The following is a 24,630-nucleotide window of genomic DNA, read 5'->3' on the forward strand; positions in this document are numbered from 1 at the left end:
AGGAGGAATTCAGCTGTGTTAAAATATTCAAGAAATCTGTAAATATAAGGTGCAAGTGTTCATATACTTTCTGTGGGTAAAAAATTATCTAGAAAATGTTCAAATACGGGTGTGAAATGAAAGATGCAGATATTCTTCATATACGGGTGTGCAGTGAGAAATAGTCTGTTGAGGAAATGATGATATCATGCACTGAACAAGTCAATATATTGTTACTAGTTATGTTCTAATTTGCTTATTTGTTGCTCTGCTTCTGTGTCGTTTGTTCTTCCCATGGAAGGTGTATAGATTTGGCATGCATATGATCTAATATGATCATAACATGAGCGTGCAGATATTAGTTGAATGTGTTTTTTATAGTTTATTTTATTTTATTTTTGAAAACATAATTATGCATGAAATAGTAAGTGCCCTACAACCCTCTAGGCCCGTTTGGATACCTGATATATTGTATTTGGATATGGAATTGCGTTTTGAATACAAAATGAATAGATCCGGCAGCTCATGTTGAGAGAGAGAGAGAGAGAGAGAGAGAGAGAGAGAGAGAGAGAGAGAGTGGGGGTACTTCCTATTGTAGGGAGAGGCTGAGGAGCAAAGAGCGTGAAGGAAACTGCCAGATATGTAGATTTCCAATTTCTTATTTGCACAGCTTATTTGGAAATCTAATTTTTTCACTGTCAGTTGCTGAATTGGAAATCCAAGAATTTGATCGGATCCAAATTACAATGCAAAAAGGCTACAAATGTGAGAAATCCAAATCAAAATCTTCTCTGCATCCAGACGGCGCTCTATTTGAATTCTTAAGTATTTTCTTTCCAAAATTTAGGAGGAAATGATATGGTTATGGTTAATATAGAGGGATACCATAGTAGATTGAAGGCCCCCGTAAATATAAATTGAATTGGTTTTAACTCCATGAAGGCCAATTCCCTCTTCATCAAACAATACATTGATTAGTACAATTTAAAATTCAGGAAATTTGATAGATGTGAACCAAACAGTAGCAAAAATTCCTGAAAAAAAACCCATAAAAAAGTTTCCAAGAAATTATTATTTTCCAAAAAATTATTTTCCATAGATCCATACACCCACTAAGGTTACAAAACTGACACCTATCCCCACAAATATTGATAATCAAAGAAAAAATACAGAACTGATATCAGCACAGCCATGTATTAAAATTTGCACAAACCCAGCATGTCTGTTCTTTCTAATTGGCTCATGAGAACTTTTTGGGAAATGTAATCACCTTTTGACAGCTCTTAAAATGCTAAAAGACAGCATGGGTTAGTAAAAATATCAAAACACGGTTGTGCTGATATCATTTCCCTTATATCACTCCCTTATTTTACAACAAGCACCCCCTAATTTTCAGGAAAAAAGAATGCAACATGTTCTCTCTGTGCTTGCAGTCAAAGAGAGGAAAATTTTCATTCTCTCCCAAATCTGTATCTTCTCTCTTTTCAGAGAATAATTTTTTCCAGTAGTTTGTTTGTGAAAAATCTAATCATCCCAATCATCATCCCACCCTTCTGTATTAGGAGACCTGGATTTGAGACCATTTACCGAAACATTCCCAACAGGTCGTATCTCCGATGGTCTCGCAATTCCCTTCTCTTCTTCCCAATTGTCGTCCCAGCCTTGATCCCAGCCGTCCGTAGAGTCTGCTTCAATTGCTGAACTTGATTGTGGTGGCAAACCCATTTCAAGCTCCTGATATGGGATTTCGCCATTGCCACGCCGCCCTTCCCTGCCAAACTTGCAGCATGCCCAAATCACTCCAACAATCAGTACTGTCAGAAATAAAATGTAGGCACCATAGAGGGGAGTCATTTGGTTGGCATAGGAGGGTAGATTGAAGACAAACATAGTGGAAGATATGGTGGGTGCGTCCGCGAGACCAACACAATCCACAATTATTTTATCTCGAAGGTCTCCGATGGCTTGTGATGTGACATTGATCTGAAACCACCAAAAAAATCAATAAGTATACCATCAAATTGGACTTAACATAGACATTGATCTGAAATCACCAAACAAATCAGTAAGTAAACCACCAAATTGGACTTAACAAAGTCGACTCTGGTTGACTGGGCTAGAGGGCCGAGTCCAACCCCTGAACTCTGTTTTTTTTTTTTTTTTCAAGTTATACAAAAAATAAACGGCCTAGAGTTTCTGGAATCTATAATAAAACCGTTGAATTCCTCGTTCTGTCACCGAATTGAACTGAGAACTGGTATTCAAGCAGTTTTTGTGCACTATTTTTTACCTAACATTGGGGTTTTATTATGGGCTTTAACACATCTACATACCTGAAAAGACTATGATCTCATCAGAACCATAAAATAATTATAACAGTGATAATAATAATGCTCGTGGGAATTTCAATATCTTTCTGGGTAATCCAGATATAAATCAAATAAAGGTAAAATACAGCATGAGCTATTTCATCCAAAGTTCAAGAAAGCAACCTGAGATTTAGCCTCAATAGCCATGGCGGGACCTTCTTAGTTACAAGAAGCAGGCGGGGCACTAAAAACTAGAAAAAGGCTATTAAGACCCCAAGGGGTGAGAGACGAGAGGAGACTGTGGTTTACTAATTTCTCGCCCTTCTTTCCGTCGAGCAAGAGAGTAGGAGGTCGTCCCGTGTTTCTAGGGGGAGAGATTTTTAAAACCTGGATGAAATCCCAAAGGGCAACCTAAGAGAGAGGAGGGGGGGGGGGGGGGGGGTGAATTGCGTAATTTAAAATTTTTACCTAAATACAAAGGGTGTGAGATTAATCCCAGATTATTCTAACCCTTGTTCAAATATGCTTAGTAGAAAGTAAAGGAAGAGATATTACCAATCACCAAATGAAAGAGAGAGTAAGAGGCAGGAGATGACACAACGACATAGAGTGGTTCAGCCCTTCAACCGCAAGGACCTACTCTACTACCCAAGTTGTGTCTCCTTGGAATTTTCTTCACTATGATGGGATTCCACAAACGCCGAATTCCCAAGCTTTACAATGAACACCGCTTTCCAAGGGAACTAACACTCTTTGCAAACCGCCTTCAAGGAGATTAACCCTCTTCGCAAACTGCCTCGAAGGGAATAACTCCTCTTTGCAACTCCGGATTCACCTTTCTTAACAGGTTGAATCGTAGACCCTCGATTACAATGAAGAATGCACGAAGCCTCTTGATAGGCGTATTTGACAATGATGGAAACTCCCAATTACTCCAAAAGATTACAATGTAAAAGCCCTATGGAGATCTTCTTCAAAAGGATATACAAGCTCAAAGCTCATTGAAGAAATAAGTAGATTTGAAAGTTTTGCTTAAAGAAGATTTTCAATATTTCCAAAAATCATAAAATTCATGAAGAAACCTATATATAGCCCACAATGATTCATAAATGTTTGGGGGTAGTGTGGGAAAGAAAAAAAGAAAAAAAAAAACGGGTCAAAAAAGCAACTAGCCGTTAACCCCCAACAACTAGTTTCTCGAGCAGTGCCGGTCGACTGCGGGGGATCGGTCGCCAGCGAGTGGGCTGCTGGATTTTTCATTTTTGCCTCTTTGGGCACGACGGTTGACCGCGGATGCAAAAAACAGTTTTTGGCCGCTAGTTTGTAAAATTCATATCCCACACATTTCTTATTGGATTTTGACGCTCTTATACTCAATTTGAATGCAAATGATGATATCTATCTATTAAAAATATTTTCAAAAATATTTGAAAATGTTTTGGACAAATTAAAGTGGAAATAAGATCTGTTGTCCACTATGCAAGTGTGCCAATTTGATGTCTTTCACTTTTCAACTTAACTTTAGCGCTTGAGATTTGAGTCCTTGGGCTATGAGCTTTTGTTTTAAGAATGTTTAGGACATTTGAAAATAGTTTTTCATGAAATACAATTGGGTCTCAAGGGTGGCTTTGAAAAAGGTATGAAAAACTCTTTGAAATGCAAAACCACAAAAATTTCCAATACAATCTAGAAAGTTAAACCACTTAGCACCTTGATCGTATTAGCTTCAAAAGTCTTCCTTGGGCTCTTGGACTTGTAAGTTAACACTTGTGATCGCTTTAGCCCATGTGACTCTCTCGAATGGATCTTCACTTTGGATGCATGAGTAGGTCACCAATGCTTATTCAACTTCAAGCTTTTCTTGCTACTAGGCTTGCTTGTGGGATCATCAACTTGAGCTCTATGCTTGGACATCTTCCAAGGATGATTCCTCCAATATGTGCAAGCTCACTTAATTCCTTTGTGCATGTAGATCCTCAAGCCATGTGTTGTGTTGTATTGTGCTAATGGTGATATGACATGCGAAGTTCCTGTCTAAGGCACAACACTCCAAGGCAACACATTAGCCTATAAAGACTAATCAATTTGAGTTTGCCAGCATCAAAACAACAAGTAGCTGAACCCATGGGAGCCCTTCGGCTAGCAATTTCTTACACAAACCCTTCATCTGCAACCTACTTCCCCCACATTTGCAACCTACTTCCATTGTAAAATCCAGAATTTCACACTACTTTCAAACTAAAACCTGAATTCTGAAATTATAGGAAGAGGTCCACCATGAGAGCACCCGACCTAAAAAAAAAAGACCGTGTTGTCGATGGTTTGAATGTAGAGAAGATCATCCTATTGAGCTCCCATGAACAGTTTGGAGGTATAATTAACCACCCTATGGCCTAGCATCATCAAACACTTGGCTCTGAAATCAACTTCACAATCCTATAGTCAATTCCGCTGACTAGATGAAAAGGTGTTGTCAATATTGTAATAAATTGGCAAAGTCAATTAGCAACTTGACTGATTGCTTAGAAAATTATAATTTTGACTTCACATCAACGTCAGAAACTCTGAGGTCACAACTGGGTTTCAACACATGAACTAGTCAAGAGACCATAATGACTATTTCAATTCTGTAGATCTACATGAAACTATCTGGGCTCTTGCTATGAGAGCCACGGAAAATTGCATAGGACTGAGCCTAAGAACAACTATTTCGTACAAGACAGCATGAAGTAGGAATGAAAGTAGCAAAACAGCAGTTCTCTAGACTATACGGAAATGGAGAGCTCAAGAGTGCTTGCCTGAAAATTTTAAAGGCGGCAAAAAATCCAAATATGTATTTTTAAGAATACGTGAAGTCATTTAGTGATGGCTGCATAGAAACTCCAGGTTTATTTAGATTTGGAAAGTGATAAAACTACAAATAGAAGAGTTTTTCTCAGAGTAAAGGATGGTCGTAATGGAACCAAGGTAGTAGTAGTTGGTGAGGGAATAAGCAGAAGTTCAAAAGCAAGTGAGATTTTTATAGTGAAGGGCAAATCATAAATTTATTGATGGGCACAGGAATTCTGATTGAGTAGAATATTCTTGCCACTAAGCGCCAGCCAACAGTTGGACTTGAGATAAGACCTGGTATAGCAGAACTGGAGAAGGTAGATGCTCTGAGTTGAGAGCGAGTTCCAAGTAAATAAAAGTTTTTGAACATTGTGTGAAATACGTCAAGTTGGGTTATTCTGACGTAGATCTAAAATGTATGCCAGCACCTGAACTAGACAAAAGTCCACTATGACATACGCTGGTTATTTTAGCTCAGTTTGGGCTCTTGCTACAGAAACAACAGCAAATCACAGAGATCTAAGCCTAACAACAAAGATTTTCTACAGCAATTAAACATCATGTGGGAATAAGAGTGTGGAAGCAGGTATGAAAGTTGGAGCACTTACAGAGTGTCCACATGAAAAATATTACCAAAAAAAAAAACAAAATTTTGCTGTATATTTATAGAGAGAAAAGGGTTCCTGCGCTCTAGAGCAAATAGCTTATCTGCGCTCGAGTGCTGGAAACAGGGGTGGGGCCACATTGGGGGGTGATCCTAAGCATTCATTTGATAGGCCCTCATCATGGATGGGGGATGTACAAAAAATCAGCACCATTGGACCATCTTAGGGTGTCCATTTGTGGGGGAGAAAATGGACAGATACTGTTTGTCAACAAATCTGCGCATTTTTCACCCCACAATGGACACCCTATGGTGATCCAACGGAACTGATTTTTGGTGGACACCCTATCCATGAAAGGGCCCATCAAATGAATGCTTTGGACCCGGACCCCCCCCCCCCCCCCCTCTCCCCCCAAACTCCTGTTTCTGCACTCGAGTGCAGAAACCCTTTTCTCATATATATATATGCGCGTGCGCTTTCTGAGTTCGAGCTCAGATAAGCTTATCTAAGCTCGAACTCAAAAACTCATGTGGGCCCACATTTTTGGGGTGATCCAAAGCATTCATTTGAAAGGCCCTTACATGGATAGGGTCCCTACAAAAAATCAGGTCCATAGGATCATCCTAACCCTTCCATTATTTGTGGAGGGAAAAAATGGGCAACTCTGTGGAGAAACAGTATTTGTCCATTTTCCCTCCACTTTTGGATGGGTTAGGATGATCCTATGGACCTGATTTTTGGTACACACCCTATCCATGTAAGGGCCTTTCAAATGAATGCTTTGGATCACCCCAAAAATGTGGGCCCACTTGAGTTTTTGACGCTCGAGCTCAGATAAGCTATCTGAGCTCGAGCTCAGAAACACTTTACTCTCTCTCTCTCTCTCTCTCTCTCTCTCTCTATATATATATATATATATATATATATATATATTTATATATATAGAGAGAGAGAGACACACACACACACACATATATATATACTTATAATATTTATTATCCTCCTATTATATTATATATCTTTATTAAAATATGATTGTATATTTCATAACAATCTAGTACCATCCATTACCTTTAATTCGCATAGTGTGATAGTGATGATTGCATAAGACCTCTGGTATTTAGATTTGAGAAATGAAAATTACACAGTATATAATTTTATAAGAGCAAATCGACATGATGGAATTATAGTAACAGTAGTTTATGAAGAAGCAAGCAGAAAGAATGAGCTTTCTAGGCTGAAAAAGGTAAAACTAGTACGCATAAAAAAATCTGCTAGACAAGATGTGGCTTAGGAGTACTGGCAAAGGTATCTTACACGAAAAGACTGTCAAGAAAGGGGATGCAAAAATCTGCCCCACCACCAAACACATCTCTTTCATGAAGGTGTCCAACATGGACAACTGAGAAAGGTTATCTATTTGATAGGGGCAGGATAGGTGTGATCGGTGGACAACATTCTTGGGTATGAATCACTTCATATGTTCTTTTTGATAAATTTCTTCAACGATTAACTTCCAAAGAAAGAAACAAAACCGCTCATAAAAGAAAAATTCACAAACTTGCTATTGTTATTTACTTAAGAAAATGCACATTTTTCTGGAAATAAGTCAGCTGGGCTCCCTAATCGAGAAGACTCGAATGGAATATTGAGTAATTTTAACAAAAGCACCATGCTAATGACACCCAAACAGGGCAGTTTTGATAGATTTCTGCACTTTTAAAAGCACCTTTTGAAACATCTTTTATATTGTGATTTTCATTTCAGTTCCCAAAAGTTCAAGCAAGCTTCAGTTTCCATGAAAATCACATTTTCAGTTAGATAAGATTAGGTCAAACTGGCGTCCGCAAGATTAGGCTACAAGCTTGACCTCAAAATCATACAAACATGATAATGAGAAATGAAGATTTATTGAACCGGACCTTTCTTTCTTGGTGTTGGGCTAGCAGTAGCTCTTTGGGCTCAACTTTCACAGAATCAGGAACCTTGATATTCACTGTCAGCTGATACTCTCCTCCATTGTTAACCCGAATGTATAATTCCTGTGTCCCTGCAGATAAAATGAAAACAAGGAAGTGGGGGGAGATGAATTTCTTCTCAAGAAAGTATATGGGTAGAAAAAAAGTTCGATACAGAGTATTGTAGTTCCTTAACAAGAACTTAATGAGTAAAAATGAAGCTTAATTTCTTCTCAAGAAAGTATATGGGCACTAGCACAGATTCCTCTTGAGACAATGGATCAAATTTCCCATGAAAGTCATCGTAATTATCACAATAACCAACTCAATATGAACACCAAGATAACTTACACCATTTACAGTTTTCTAAGTTCAAAAAACAAGAATGAAGGGATAACTTGAACTTGTTAATTCTCATGCAAATGGAACAAGAAAATCTGAAATCAGGTTATGAGAACCGCATTACGCCAGAAGGATGTGGGCGACAAAAACTATTCAACACAAAACTAGATAGGTAAGCAGCCTGGCTGAGACCACAACAAAGCGCTCTAAACCGCTAGGTAGATCTCTTCTCAAACATGGTGACAGGAAAGCAATCGAGCGAGTAAATCTCATACAGCATTACTCAATTTGGTAGGTGGACCCTGCACCTTCAAGTAGCAGATCCACCAACTCATTAGATTAAAGAAAAATCCAATAACTAATGATGAAATGCGCTAGCTGGTTTCTCAAACTTCATGTCCATCTATCTTGTTGTCCTTTTTTGTCAAAGTGTGGTTTTCAATATCAAGACTAGTACTTGAAAAAAAAAACTGTGTGCTTATTGTACACCGCGTAAAGTCCTAACAGCAAAGGCAACATCAATCTACTAACAAATTAATACGCAGGATAAAAAGATCAGAGCATGAAATCTATATTATCAATTACCAGTTCCATTACAAAGATTGGCAATCAGCTTCTGTTTACCCATGCACCCATTAGTCAATGCCTCACACTTTACATCTCCTTTAATTTTTTCATGGGGTTTATCATTCTCTCCCTTTCCTCCACTCTGCGAAACTTGTGCAGTATTACCATCCGATGCTTGTGAACCCTGCGACCCCTTCCCATCAGTTTTTTCAGAAACTTTCGGATTCTGATCAGATTTTGAGGGATTTGGATCTAAATTCGACGCATCCTGATTAGATTTATCTCCTTTAGGGCTGGGGGATGGAGAAACCTAAAAGCCAAATGAATTCAACATTAATTGACAGCATCTAAAATTCAAAAAAAAAAAAAACAAAAACAAATGAAAGATCCGAGTCTTACCACTTTTCCATTCGTATTCTCCCCAGCTAAAACTCGAAGAAACTCACTAAACGAGGACTCCGATCCTCTTGAAAAAAGTAAAATCACAAAAATCACTGCGAAAATTCCGTTTCTATCCATTTACAGAGGTTTAATTCCTCTCAGTCTATAAACAAACCCTAACCTTTTAGTAGACGAACAAAAGTACCAGATCTGACAAAAAAATCCAACAAGAACGGCATCAAGACCTCCATTTTAGTGTCAATTTATGACTAAAAATCAAATTACCGAAACCAGATCCATGAATCTCATACGAATAAAAGAAAAAGATCTCTTTGAAATTTGATTTAGATCAAAGATAAGGAATTTTAGAGCTGATGGATTCAAATCGCATCAAATCAAGAAACGAGAGGACTAAATTCGAGAACAGAGATATCAAGAACACGAAAAACCCTAGGGTTTGAGAAATCGGAAAAGCTAGAGATATCAAGAACACGAAAAAAAAAACTAGGGTTTGTGAAATCGGAAAAACTAGGGTTTGCGAAATCAAAAGGTTTGGAGTGTTGGCGGTTTTAAGCTTTGTCAATCTCAGCCTTCTGAGTCAATAATAGTCGTTTATTCTTTTTTTTACGTTTCCGAAAATACTCTCATGATAAGTATTATTTACATAAATACTCCTGTCTTAATCACCGGTCGTGGGGGAAGAATAAAGGATAGGGGCTGCAAACGAGCCGAGCCGAGCTTTGGGGTGTACGGGCTCGGCTCAGCTAGTTAAGTGGAACGAACCGAGCTTAAGCTCGGCTCGTCTCAAGAATGATAAAGATTTGAACCCAAGCCCCCTCTAAATCCAGCGCCTTAACCACTCGGCCAAACCTTCATTTGTGGAAACAACCCACATGCTTTTATTTTATATATAAAAAACAAACATAATCCAAGCTTTAAAGCTCGGCTCGGCTCGGCTTGTTTATGAACTGAACCTAAAAAGCTCACGAGCTTTTCCGAGCCAAACTATACAAAGCTTAAATTCGGCTTGTTTATTTTGACGAGCCTAATTTTTGGGCTCGGGTTCGGCTCGTCTAGTAAACAAACGAGCCCGAGCCAAGCTTTTAATGAGCCAAACCCAACCATGTTCGCGAGCCGGCTCGGTTCATTTGCAGCCCTAATAAAGGATATGGATCGGTTCTTATGGTAGAATAGTCAAGGAATCAAGCAAAGAATGACAAGGAATATATATTGGGAAATGTTATCAGCACTACTGTATTTTGATGAGGGCACTCCTCACTTGATTAAAAGTACGGTATGGCCCGCACCATTAGATGATCCAAACAGTCCATTAGATGGGCCACAGCCTAAATAGGTTGTGCTCGAAAAATTATTTCCATAGGTTGACCTTAACCGTCTGATCTATAAAGGGTTAGGATCAACCCTAACATTCAGATCGGAGGGTTAGGATCAACCTATCGAAATGATTTTTGAGGCACAATCTATTTAGGCCGTGGCCCATCTAATGGACGGTTTGGATCATCCTATGGTGTGAGCCATACCGTACTTTTAATAAAGTGAGGAGTGCCCTCATCAAAATACAGTAGTGTTGATAACATTTCCCTACATATTATGCGAAGAATTATATTATTAATTAGGGATTTGCTATGGACCATTGCACAAGGCATTTTGCAACAGTCTGTTCATCATAGGGCTGCCACCATAAAGACAAAATCTGTTAATTAGGAATTTGCTAGGCAATTTCAAGGAAAGCCAATTTGCGGCATACTTTGCATCAGAGAACAGTCACATAGGCTCAATTTTAAGTAGATTTTGTCTTACTTACTTAATTCAATAGGCTGGCAACGGGGCGGGGCGAGAAGGATGTTGCATCCCCCGTCCCCTTCCCCTCTGCGGGGAATTTTTCTCGTCCCCGCCCCCCTCCCAGTTGCGGGGATGGTGGGGAATCCCTATCCTCTCTTGTGGGGAATATCTAATCCCCATCCCTTCCTCTTACCCTACGGGGACAAAATCCCCACCCCATCCCTGCCGAGAAATTGATGTTGGCACTTTCATGTTTTGATATTTTGGGCTAACTCATCTTGTCTTTTAATTTTTGAACAATTGTCAAATGTTAATACTAATATATGAAGAAAAGACAAGCTGTTTTTGTGCACTTATCAAAATTTGGTAGTGCTAATATCACTAGCCTATAAGAAATATATTCCTAGTTCTCACAAAAAATAGTAAAACACTTGAAAATCATAATAAAATAAATTAATGATTGGATATTGAACGGGGCGGGGCGGAGCCAAATCTATCCCCGTCCCCACTCAAGTGAGCCGCAGGGCGGACCGGATCTCCATTTTCACAGGTGTTCTCATGCAAAAGTGAGCTAGCAAACCTCAAATAATCATAAGGGAACTGATATCGGCACTACTATATTTTGATAATGGTATTACTCACTTTATATTACATTTTTTATCATATTTGATAATTGGGCTACTCACTTTGTTTTACACTTATATCATTAGTTGTTGAGAGCCTTTGGTGAGGTTGAATAATGTAAAAAATAAGGTAAGTTCGCCTCATTATCAAAGTATGGTCTCGAGATATCAAAAGTCCTTTTTTTTTTGGAATTTGACGGAATCTAAACTATTATAACAACCGCATAAAGTTAACTTAAAAATGTGTAAACAAAACGAGTAGTGTCCTTATCAAATTATAGTCGTGCAAATATCAATCTCTTAAATAAATTACATTTTTTAAGAGAATCTCATCACACTCCCATGACAAGCATTGCCAATATGTTCTCCCAACTTTCTTCCATGTAGTGTAAAAGGAGTAGTCATGAATACACTAGAGGGGTGGCTGGGGAAGAAAAGGGGCGAATATATCACTTCCCCTGATATATTGTCCTCTCTCAACATTGCAACAGAAGCACAAAATCATCATCTCCTCCCATGCCTTCCCTTTTTTCCCCTTCTCCACTTCCCTCCTCTACATTTACCCCCTTCTCTTCCCTTCCCCACCCCCCTCCTCAATCCATCCTTCTTCAATATCCTTCCAATCACAGCAAAATCAAGAAGAAAAATAACAAGACAAAGAGGAATCTCAACCTCTCCAAAACCCAACAAGGTAAACAAATTCCCTTCCCAACCCTAGCTTTCCACTGTAAATTTTCCATGAAAGGCATAAAACCAGTAGGAAATATCAAACTCTTTGATAAAAACAGTAGAATAATACCAACCAAAAAGGTAGACCATGTTGGTTTGGTTAAGAAAAATGGTATATTACCGAGAAATATGGGAGTTTTTGGATATTCCAAGGAAAATGATAGATTGCCAATCAAAGAAGTGGGAAATCTCAATTTGGTTAAGCAAAATGGTGGAATGCCCACCAAAAAACAATTAGAAATTGTCAAGGGAGATGAAAGATTACCCCCCAAAGAGGAAGTACAAATTTTGGATTTAGTTATGGAAAATGGTATTTTACCCACCAAAGAAAAAGTAAAAGATGTTGCTTTTGTTGAGAAAAATGGTAGATTACCTATTAATGAATCAGTGATTCAAGTAGAAAATTTGGATTCAGTTATGGAAAACGGTATTATACCCACCAAAGAAAAAGTAAAAGTTGTTGGTTTTGTTGAGAAAAATGGTAGATTATCTATTAATGAATCAGTGGTTCTAGATTCTGTTGAGAAAGTTGGTAGACTGCAAGTTCTTGATTTTGTTGAACAGATACGAAAATTACCAGCAGGTGAAAGAGTAAAAATTATCAATTCTTTTGAGAAAGATGGTATATTTTCGACAATTTTTGACTTCAACAATTTCCTCTTGGTGCTTGTCAAAGCCGGGGAAACTGAATTGGCTGTGAACTTGTTCTCCGAGTTGTCATCTCACGGTTTGCCAGCGGATTCCCGTACTTTTTCCATCATGGTTCGATGTTTCTGTAAGAAAAATGAACCAGAGGAGGCCAAACGTGTGTTAGATAACATGATGGGAAGTGGGTTTCATCCGAATGTTATAACTTTCACCATGTTGATCAATTCATACTGTAAGAAGGGAAGACTACAAAAAGCTTTTGAAATTTTCGAGATCATGGGTCGAATAGGATGCGAACCCACAGTCCAAAGTTACAATTGCTTGATCAATGGATTATGTTTTGTGGGAAGAGTAGAGGAAGCCTATGAACTGCTGATGAAAATCAAGAGATCTTCAAAGGAACCAGATATTTATACATATACTGCGGTCATGGATGGTTTATGTAAAGTGGGTCGGTCTGACGAGGGGATGGAGTTGTTAAATGAAGCTATGGAAATTGGTTTAAATCCGACTGTGGTAACTTATAATACTCTGTTCAATGGGTATTGCAAGGAAGGGAGGCCTTTGGAGGGGACCAGAGTTTTGAAAAAAATGAAAGAGAGAGGTTGTCAACCCGATATCATCAGTTACTGCACTTTGTTACATGGGTTGTTAAAATGGGATGAAATTTCTGCAGGGTTAAAAGTTTATAAGGAAATGTTGAGCGTTGGTTTTGAAGTTGATGAGCGCGCGATGAACACCCTCCTCAGAAAAATATGCAGAAAGTCACTGGATGATGAAAAGCTGTTGACGGATGCCGAGGAGCTGTTTGAGAGAACGGAGGAGTTGGGGGTTTGCCCTACCCCTTATACTTATTGCTTGATGATTCAAGCTCTTTGTGTGAGAGGACATACGGACAAGGCTCTAAGTAATTTACGTGAAATGATAAGAATTGGGTATCCTCCAAGGATTATAACGTATAATGCTGTTATCCGAGTGCTTTGCAACGATGGTAGAATCAACGATGCATGGCTTGTTTTGATCCTTATGATCAAAGGTACAACAATTCCTAGTAGAATTTCGTTTAACTTGTTGCTTGACAAGTGTAATCAACAGGGAAGGTTCCTGGATGCATGCAAGGTATATGCAGTGGCATTGAAGTGTGGCGTGACTCCCCATCAGAAGCCAAGGGAATATTTTGTGTGTGATAATGAAAGTGTTGAAGTTGTTTTGGAACCAAGTGTTAAGTTTGGGTGCTAGCTTAATAGTGGAAACTGATGATACTCAAAGATGCCTTTCTTTTGAGCTTTGAAATGCAAGACTGATGAATTTGTGCTAAAAATTATTGGCAGTCTTGAATTAAACAGAGAACTTTACCGGTTCTACTATTAACCCGAGATCCTCAAATGCTAAAACATCCTACGTGTGCAAAGAGACGTACGTGAACGAAAATAGCCACTTGGTTTGAGATTGTCACAAAATGATGGTTATCTTGCCTATGCTATAAAGAAACTTGATACCTGAGGCGTTCTATTCTTGAATTTGAAAGGGCATAGGGTGGGTTAGGGAGGAGGGGGAAATCGATTTCTTCTTGAAAGGAAATGATGGAGCACCAAAAAGTTGGTTGTTTAACAGGACCCACAACTCAAAAATGATGTCCAGTTTTGCAGGGTAAGTGACTACATTAATTATTGGCCGAGGTCACAGTATACACAGTTGAGTTTCTTGGACTTTAGAATATCATCGACAATAGCATACAGCAGCAACATTTCTATGTTTGGTAAGACTGCACATTGTACAATATTTGTAGATTTTTCAACATTGTATTGTATTCTGATATCTTATAATTCACACTACATTTTTAGATTTACCAGTTGACTGATTGCAATGCCATGCTATGTTAGATATATGAATCCGTTATTGACTTTGAAAGTTCCTAGCATGTTCTGATGAACTTATTTAGCATGTAATGCAGGCACATGTAGTAATTGAGAAAATTCCCAACACGACTCGACTAGATTAAAACTCTCAGATGTTAACTTGTCTTTTTTCTAAACATTTATCAATTACTCGAATTTCAAAGGGAGGATCAGTTTAGTGGTCTGCTTGGTAGCTTGAAATTTGTGGCTAGATTAAAACTCTCATATGTTAACTTGGGTTTTTCTAAACATTTATCAATTACTCGAATTTCAAAGGGAGGATCAGTTTAATGGTCTGCTTGGGAGCTTGGAATTTGTGGCTAGATTAAAACTCTCATATGTTAACTTGGGTTTTTCTAAACATTTATCAATTACTCGAATTTCAAAAGTAGGATCAGTTTAGTGGTCTTCTTGGGAGCTTGGAATTTGTGGTCTGCCTCCACCCATAAGTGGAAGCAAAGGAATCCCATATGATTTCACAGGGAGTCTGTTAAACTTACATCAATTGGAGTATGCAGGACATAAATTCGAAGGGCCCAAGCAGAATGCCTCCCTTTTCCTGTTTGAAAATACTTGATAAAAAACACAAAAATTCAAAGCTTGCTAAATGAATTTGAGTTCTCACTGAATCGAGTTTCGACTTTTTAATTTTGTTTGGCCTACTTGTATACCACGCGGCACTGACATGGTCATGAATGCTTTCCTCCAACGAGTCACCACTCTGTAGCATTTTATCCTTTAAACTGATTACATTTGATTTCAGATAAGATACTAAGCTTATCTCGGTTTTCTGTATTATAAAAGATGGATCTTGATTTTGTGTTCTTCTTTGCAAGAGTGAAACATAATTAAAGAGGTTGAGTGGTTATGAGGGCTTTATCATGTGTTTTAACATTAAATTATTTTTAGTTATTACCTAATTAGTGTCTACACATATGTCAGTGTCTGATTTCAGGTTGTCTCAATTATTGAGAAAAGTGCAGATCAGATAGATTATGTTGTTGTAGATACCCCAGGTCAAATTGAAGCATTCACTTGGCTAGATTCATGAGCTATAATTATGGAAGCTTTTGCTTCAAACTTTCCCCCTTATCATCACATATGTGGTTGATGCGCCTTGTTCGACAAATCCAGTGACTTTCATGAGCAATATGCCCTATGCATGTGGTATATGGTTTGGCATTTAAAGAAACATGTGTGGCCCAACGTCAGTTTGCTTTGGAGGTGTTGGGACCTAGGTAGAACTCTCCGTTGAAAGCTAGCCGTTAAGGGGAGGGTGCCCAAGTGCTTATAAAGCCCATCCTCATCTATTAATCTTCCGATGTGGGATCTTTGCTTCCACGTGAAATCCCCAACAGGAGGTATGCTGGTTCTTTACTAGATGATTTTTTCTTTAATTTTATTTCAAGAAGCAATTGTGGCAATGGACAATTTGCTCTTGAATTTATATTCTCTCTGTCTCTCATTTTTCTGTGTACACCAATTTTACATTTAAATAATGCATGTGCAAGCTTTATACCACAAGAAAACAAAGAATAATCTTCCCTGGTCAGATAATTAACAATCATATCCGTGTTAATAAAATGCTCACGGCAGATTATACAGATCTAAAATCCACTAGTAATATTCTCATAGTATGACTGTTAAAGATAAAAACATAGCTTACACGACTGCCCGAAGGGTACTTGAATTGCTTTGGGGCTCATCAACGTAAGTTTCATGGATTTGGAATGAATACTGTCGTTATGTGAAGAGAAAAGATAAAAGGATCTGGTTTCTCAAAGGCTATGTTCAAGAACCGATATTCAGTTGATGGAGTTCTGTTATTGCAGTCGAGAGTATTACCGAGCATGAAAATCTTTAATTCCCACTTATCCTGTTTCCAAGAGAAACCACATGGATCTGGTCTCTCAAAGGCTTTAAAAAAAACGATATTCAGATGAAGGGGTTCTGTCATTGCAGTCGCGAGTATAACCAAGGATGAAAACCAATAATTCACCCTCATCGCGTTCCCACGAGAAACCAAAAGAGTCTCTCTTCCTCACTCTCACTCTCTCTCTCACTCTCTCTCCCTTCCTCCCTCCCTCCCTCTCCCTCCCTCCCTCCCTCTCTCTCTCTCTCTCTCTCTCTCTCTCTCTCTCTCTCCAAACCCCAACAGTAACTCACTATTTGGATAAGTTACGTTTTAATTTTCCTATCATCTTTTTTATTTGTTCTCTTCATACTACTCTCTTTTCTCTCGCGTTTTAGTTTGATGCAAACTGCTTCCTAAATGCATATCATTGTTATAGTATTTTATATTTCCTTGTTTCTCATTAAGTTTAATCTATTTATCAATAAGCCTTTAAGTTGTGAATTTTTGAAAGATCAAGGTTACATACTTTTGCTAGAAAGGTGGATTGATTCATTTATAAGCCCAATGTCAGGTACCTAACAGATACGCCAAAAGCTCCAGAGCTGATGGAACGCGTTAGGCAAGGCCCTTTAAACCCGTCCCATACCTAGGCGCCCCCCCACTCAGGACCGTAACATACCACCACGCTTCCGAATCCACCGTCCTTGGTGGCCCACTCTATGACGGCTTTCATTCTGGCCTTTCCAGGTAGCCCTTTCCACAAGTCGCCCCTTCCGTGACTCGAACACGGGACGTGGTGGCTGCTATGATACCAAATGTTAGGTACCTTACCGATACGCCAAAAGCTCCAGAGCTGATGGAACGCGTTAGGCAAGGCCCTTTAAACCCGTCCCATTCCAGCTGGGTCCCACCTAGTCACATACCTAGGTTGGCCCCCACTCTGGACCGTAACACCCAACCTTTGGTATTTTTGGCTCTGTGATAAATATAGCATATCATCATAGTATTCGACAGTGTAATCTAGCTTCTTTTTTCTTTTGGGAGCATAATGTTATATGGATATTCTGGGATGTATTGGGTGGTTTTCTAGGGCCAATTTGTACGCTTGTCCTATTTTCTGGTGGACTTGGGGCGTAAGGTCTTGGTTTTGGTTTAGGACTTATGTGGTGGTTTTGAGGAAAAGAAATGTGGAGTGCTCTTTCTAAATTTTCTGTTGGATTAAGTGATTCTTTACATCAGGCCGGTAAATTTTCAATGGGCCAGCTCTAGGTTCCTATTTATAGAATGCTTAAATTTCTATTGGTCCTACCCAGGATGAACTTTAACATCCATACTCAAGCCTGGTACACTAAAGACTAAACCATTTTGGTACCTCATTTTATCTAGGACATACCTTCTTGCAAAACATCACCTCCCTTCTCAAGATATATATTTTTTTCAACAGGCTACTTGTCATCTTTTAGATAGTATAATATAATGTAAAATTTTGTAGAAAAATTCGAGATTCTTCGCAGTTGGAGTTCTTTTAGTTTTGAAGAATCTAGTTTGATGGTCAAATGATTATGAATGGAAATTCTCAAAACGCAATTAAGTGGGATTGTTGAAGATTCGTTTTTGAGATTCTCAAATTGCGATTAAGTGGGATTGTTGAAGATTTGTTTTACAAAGTCATTCAAGTAAGAGAGTTAAAATCTGTGGTTACTTGGATGCAGATTGGCCGACGATACTAACATGCGAAGATCTGTTATGAAGTACTACGTATTGATGAATGATTGTCTAATCACTTGGAGTAGCAAAAAGTAGAAGACAGTAGCCCCGTCAAGTACAGAAGTTGTGTATAAAGCGACAACCACAACTGCTAAAAAAGTCATTTGATCGAGAATTTATGCAAAAGCTCCATCTTAGGTCAAAAAACCCATGTGCTATTTTGTGACAACCGAAGTGCCATCAAACTGTCACAGATCCTAGTCTTCCATGTCAAAACCAAATATACTGAGATTGACTACTACTTTATTCGTGAGAAATTAGAGAGTGGTGAGGTATTTTTTTGCTATGTTACAATATGAACAAACCATAGATGCCTTCACCAAGGGGCCTGCAATTGATATTATCATCACTTGATAAACAAGCTTAACATGTCTAGTGGACCATGTTAACTTGAGGGGGAGTGTTAGAATTTGTCAAAATTCATGATTGAAGCATTTTAGTCATTTTGGGCAACTCTGTATGAATATTAGTTGTAACCTATATTTTATTATTATTGGATGAAAGGAACTAAGTTTTGACTCTACGACTCTTCTACCTTTTCACTATCTTTATGATCTATCATATTCAAGGGAGATTTTACTGTAGTATGCATTGAAGTAATAAATGGGCGAGCATTGGCGCAACGGTAAGGTTGCTCACTTGCTCCATTGTGACCTGATGGTCACGGCTTCGAGCCACGGAAACAACCTCTATGCAAAGCAGACTTAAGGCTGCGTACATCTAGCCTTCCCTAGACCCAGGAATGGCGGGAGCCTCATGCACTGGGCTGCCCTTTTTTTTATGCATTGAAGTAATCAGCATGGACAACATGTAAACGTGTCAGAACAACAAATGCAAATGGTTGTTTAGATCCTAAACTAGAACAAACTTACTCCTAATAGAATGAAAATGGAAAAGAACCCTTTTTGCAACAAAATCTATTGTGTGAAGCTCATGATGGCATGGTTTGAAAATCATTATCTTACATATTTTGCCATTCCATTCATTTACTTGGAGTACTTTAAGTTAGTATCTTTTTACTTTAGTTGCATATGCCTACTAGCTCTACCTTTGGCAACTGCATGATTTCTTGTCGTGCTTGAATTTCTTATCATCTTCTTGTAAGAGTTGAGCATTGACATCTAGTATGAGTACAGTTAACTACAAGCTTTCCAACACCATCCTTCTTATATTTTCCAGACCATGGATTTTCATCTGTTAGACGCTTAGAGTTCCTAAACTTGTAGTGTTTTCATGTTTTAGGCTTTCTAAAACTTGTGTTTCTATGTTTTGGTGTTGCTAAAATGGGTGGCCTTGCATAGCAAAGCAACCTTTCTTTGTATGAGGTAATTATTTAACTTTGGAAACATTTTGGGAGGCAAGTAGGCTCATGTAGTTGTTGCTAAACTTATGCTTAAGGATCCAAACGAATTTGAACTCAAATTAGAAGTATTATGGGAGCTTCTTAGCCTATAAATATAGACACTTGGTCCCTCTTCCTCTCGCTAGAATTCCTACTCTTTCTTGAGATTGTACAAGCTTCAAAGGCGCGGCCATGGTGAAAGGTACTCCTAAACTATCTCGTTAGATATTGAATTTTTCTTTGATTTGAATGCCCAAGATCCGAAGGGATCAATTTGGTTAATGTTTAAATAATATTTGGAATTAGAGCTTAGGTTGTAGATATTTGAATTCGAAGAAAATTCAAATTTTGGAGTAGTTATACCAAATTTGAGATTTTTGGAATATTCATAACCGCCGGCGACCGACAAATTTTTCCAGTGATCGGCCAGCACTAATGTGTGCCTCTCCGACCGAAGATCCTTCCCCTAAAGTTTCATAAAGATCCAACGGCCGAAGAGGGAGAGTTGAGCTTCAAAAGATGATGGCCGTTTCGTAATTATAAAGGAAAGCTACTGTTTTTGGTTTTGAAAATTGGTATACACAGGGAAGACGACCCAGTGGTAGTTTTTTAAACTACTGGTATCCCATGGTAGTTTCCGGTAGTTTTGAAACTAATAGACTGGTAGGGTTTTTTTTTTTTTTTTTTTTAAATAAAAAAACTGGTATGAAATCGTAGTTTTGAAAAAGTTTTTTTTTTAAAGAAAATAGTCACCGGCGTCACCGTGACAGTGCCGCGCATCACGGTGATGCACACGTCTCGGTCAGAACTGGTTTGAACCATTCAAGAAACCAGTTCATCCTTCTCTCAACCAGTTTTTGACCGGTTCTTCTGGGACCCTCGTCAGCGCCCCTATCTTATGTGAAAAACTTAGAGGTCCCATCTCTCTATTTTTTATGAAATCTGAACTTTATGGCATATTGTGGTTCCTCTACTACAAGCCTTTGAGGTCCTTTTTGGAGAAATTTTTGCAAGATAGGACTGATTCCTAGGGTTTTCCGGCGTTCCAGATCCATTGGCAGAGTTTCGAATCCATCCGAGGCTGGGATCTTATTGGTCATGTGAAAAGGCGCATGTATGCGTTCCTTTGTGAATGGTTTTTGGATCCTTTAAAGTTTCGGTATTTAGTTTCTTATGACGGGTACTTGTTTGGTCATGATTAGATGCATTAATTGCACAAAATGTGTTTGTACTTTGTGGTATGCATGTTTAATTTATTTTTATGCACCTAAACATATATATCTTGGATGTTTTTGTATGCCCCTAGTTGATTTTTTAACCTTTTGATTCCTCGTTGTTGAGGTTTTGAGGCTCACTGTTAGTTGGTTACATCTAAATTCCACTATTGGACATGAATCTGAGACGAAGACGTGCTTTTTAGGCTCCTTTAGATATCCAACTATGTTTTATATGTACTTTTGTATTTGGATTATGTTGTATTACTTAAGAATTATTTATGCATGCTTTGCGAAGAACCTTTGGATTCATGCAACAAAGTTGTCAAAGGATTCCTACTGATTTTGCGGCATAAATTAAGATCCTAATACATGGGAACGTACATTAAGGGATTGAAATCTTGTGAGTTGCATTATTAGTTGGCCATGTATGAACATTATTGTTACACTTGTATTTGTTTAATTTCCTTTGTGCATCCAATTATAATTTATGTATGTTAATGTTGATACTTTTGATGATTCACTTGAGAAGTTTTGTCCTTATGTGTAAAGGACCATTGGATTCATGCAACGAAGTTTCCAAATGATCCCTACTAATCATGAGGCACAAATCAAGAAACTTTCATATGTATGCATACATGAGAATTTGCAATCTTGAAATTGCATAAAGGCTCTGATCGGCCCAATGGAAGGTCATTGCTTATATGTAATTTTGTGTATATGCTTGCAAAATTTTAGATTTGCAGCCTCTAAACATGTGATTTCTAAGCTAAATATTCTTGGATTTTCTCTCATATGGCCAATTTCTAATAGGGAAATGTTATCAGCACTACTGTATTTTGATGAGGGCACTTCTCACTTTATTAAAATTACGGTATGGTCCCCACAATAGCATGATCCAAACCGTCTATTAGATGGACCACAGCCTAAATAGGTTGTGCCCCAAAAATCATTTCTATATGTGGCAATCAGGTCACTTCATTCTTGAAATGTGAAGTACATAAGCCCCTTTGCAGTCATAGATACACTATGGCTGGGTGTCCCAAGTAATGAAAAGGGGCGCATTTATCGTTTCTCAAAAATAAAACATGTGGGTCACACTCAAAGAAGTTCTCTTGTGAGCACTGACGTCTCTAAATGACGTAAGAGGGGTGGAAATATCTTTGCCACCTAATTATAAACATTATTGCTGTAGCTCAGAAGAATGTGCACCAAGTCTCGAAATAATATTTCCAAGAGATAAGAGTGCATCCATTATGCATTCATTGGACATAACCCGCTACAATGAGGCTGAAACCGAGTCACACATCTCTCTCCCTCTCTAACTAACACACAAACACACACACACGACTCCCTTTCATCACTATAAATACCAGGAAGGGACACTCCCATGGTGTCTTGTAAAAGAAATGGCATCTAAGACTCCTTTTGTATTGGGTGTTTTCTTGGCTGCTTTCCTGCTCATCTCCTCGGTGGTGGCCGCTGGAGAACTTGCTGGTTCTCGCTTCCCATCTTTTTAGGCTATTAATCACTTAGTTTTTCTATCACATTCATGCAAATAAAAGTTATTACTTGGGTAAGTTTTATTCTCTTTCCAAAATCTAATATAGTTCACTCATTTTAGAGAGAGAGAGAGAGACATTTTCCTCATTTTGTAGTTAATCTTAGTTTGTTTTTCGTATTTGATAGCCTCTTTTGCTTGCTCAAACAGATATCACGTATTCTTGCTGCCTGCCCTACATTTGCTATCCTCCTCCTATCCAGCCGTGCCCGCCTCCTCTCCATACGTCATCGCAGGATTGCTGCCGGCCCTCCTACATTTGCTATCCTCCTCCTATCCCGCCGTGCCCGTCTCCTGCGTTGACCGGGGAAGTTACCACCAAGGAAACTGAAGCCAAGCCACACAACTGAGACATATCTAAGATTAACTTACATATCTACTGCCATATGAAATTAAGAAATAAGGCATGAATTTGTAGAGCACTTCTGCTTCTTCCCATAACTTGCTGGTTTTATCATCTACAAATAATGTAATGGTTTTCTTCTTATAAATAAATCATGTAGTGTTCTTCTCTCTCTTTTATTCATTTTTCACTTAAAAGGATGGTGGTGATTAGGGCTGCAACAGGGTCGGGTTTTTCAAAACCCTAGCCCAACCCTAGATCCCATTATCTCGGCCCTGACCCGCCTTGACCTCAACCCATTGCCCGCCCTACAGGGCTCAGCGCGGCCCTGGCCAGCCCTGATTGGGCCGGGTCGGGCCGGCCCTGATTGACCCTAGTGCAAATACCATTTAAGAGTGCCAAAAATAAAGCAACCACATATCATATAGAACAAAATAAGACGATGAATTCAGCAACATGACGGGCAGCAGAGATAATTAATAATAATAATCTAAAGAAACATCAATCCAAGATAATAGAAAACATTAGCAAAAGAAACATGCACAGGTGGTTCAATTCTATAATAGAAAACTTAAGGTTGGGCCGGGCCGGGTTGACCCGAGGCATTAACCCTGAACCCGACCTGACCCTGAGTCAGGGCCTAAAAAATGAACCCTAGCCCGCCCTCAGGGTTGGAAAATCCAGCCCAGACCCTGTTTGGGCTCAGGGTAGGTCAGGGTTGACAGGGCCAAACTTGCACCCCCAGTGGTGATGCATTAAAATAGAAATATATATTTTTGATAAATACTAAGTCCTCCTTTCCCTTAACATGAGATAGTTTTGTTTTAGGATAAAGAAAAAAAAACGATTAAGTTTGGGGAAATGATATTAGTTCCCAAAAACTTTTACAAACCAATTAAAAAGCCCAAAAACTTTTACAAACCAAATAAAAAGTTATGTAAAGAGAAGTCCTCCTTCCCCTTAACATGAGATAGCATTTGTGCAATTATTGAAGCATGATTGTGTTGATATCATTTCCCTTAATTTCTTTTTCTTAGATATTCGTCACATGAAAGCCCAGTTTACTATTATAAAACAAAATATATGCTAGCTTAGACGGATGTTTTATCGGGTCAAAATAGCCACTATAGATATGTGGCTATAATGGACCATTTAAGATTGGTATGAGAGAATATCGGTCGCTAACCCTTATAGTTAAATTTTTCCAGCTATCGTGAAGTATCTCCTTAAATGAAGGTCAAAATCAATGGGCATGTTTGTGATCTATAAAGTAAGAGTTGAGAACTTACTTAAAGATCAAAATCTTGAGGCCTATGAAGGTAATGAGTATTGCGGCAACACTCATAAATGGGATGCGATTCAAGGGCTTTAGGCTTTCGCCTTATATCTGCAAGAGAACAATATTTGTAAGCCCAATGGTTCTTACCATGGCATTCCCATCATTTTTTGATAATTCCAAAACACAAGTGATTTTATTTCACTAATGTGTTTAATTGTCTTAGTTGTAGATCATGATTGTTTTATAATAAGGTTGCTTGGATTGAGGCCAAAAAGCTCTCATTGGACCACATTCGGAAGGCCAAAGTCATCGGAGATCCAAGACGCAAGAAGACTTGAAGCAATGCAAAGTGAAGACCATTTTAAGTCATTTTAGATTGTATAAGATCCAATCATAGTTTAGGTTTTAAGAGGCATAAATGAAGTAATTACACACCCCTAATGGGCTAACATGTTTAAGTGATTGTCCTTGTGGTGTTGTGTTCCAACACTTTGGAACCCTCATAACAATCCCATCTAAATATAGAATTGGAAACCCTTGAAGCCCAAAACAATTCAGCAATTCAATCTTGAAAATCTGCTAGAAATAGCCTTCT

The 24,630-nt window shown here is 38.5% G+C and overlaps 2 protein-coding genes across 4 annotated transcripts; one reads left to right on the forward strand and one right to left on the reverse strand.

Moving 5' to 3' along the window:
• Window positions 1-1,028: 1,028 nt before the first annotated feature.
• LOC143872363 (uncharacterized) lies at window positions 1,029-9,563 on the reverse strand. Its single transcript, XM_077376733.1, has 4 exons — window positions 8,992-9,563; window positions 8,611-8,902; window positions 7,648-7,775; window positions 1,029-1,962 (listed from the first exon to the last, which is right to left on the reverse strand). The coding sequence occupies exons 1-4, from the start codon at window positions 9,109-9,111 to the stop codon at window positions 1,504-1,506; spliced, it is 999 nt and encodes a 332-aa protein (XP_077232848.1). The 5' UTR covers window positions 9,112-9,563; the 3' UTR covers window positions 1,029-1,503.
• Window positions 9,564-11,863: 2,300 nt separating this feature from the next.
• LOC143872379 (uncharacterized) lies at window positions 11,864-22,926 on the forward strand. 3 transcript variants are annotated; one of them, XM_077376734.1, is made up of 4 exons: window positions 11,864-14,535; window positions 15,617-16,035; window positions 18,242-22,428; window positions 22,564-22,926. In XM_077376734.1, the coding sequence occupies exon 1, from the start codon at window positions 11,916-11,918 to the stop codon at window positions 14,013-14,015; it is 2,100 nt and encodes a 699-aa protein (XP_077232849.1). In that variant the 5' UTR covers window positions 11,864-11,915; the 3' UTR covers window positions 14,016-14,535; window positions 15,617-16,035; window positions 18,242-22,428; window positions 22,564-22,926. The 3 variants fall into 3 exon arrangements, with proteins under 3 accessions (XP_077232849.1, XP_077232850.1, XP_077232851.1); XM_077376735.1 differs by having other exon boundaries at window positions 11,864-14,426; XM_077376736.1 differs by lacking the exon at window positions 18,242-22,428.
• The last annotated feature ends 1,704 nt before the right edge of the window (window positions 22,927-24,630 follow it).

This window comes from Tasmannia lanceolata, unplaced genomic scaffold (genome assembly GCF_043159265.1).
Source record: "Tasmannia lanceolata isolate RefF3 unplaced genomic scaffold, GAP_Taslan_0.1 ptg000002l, whole genome shotgun sequence".
Taxonomy (NCBI): Eukaryota; Viridiplantae; Streptophyta; class Magnoliopsida; order Canellales; family Winteraceae; genus Tasmannia; species Tasmannia lanceolata.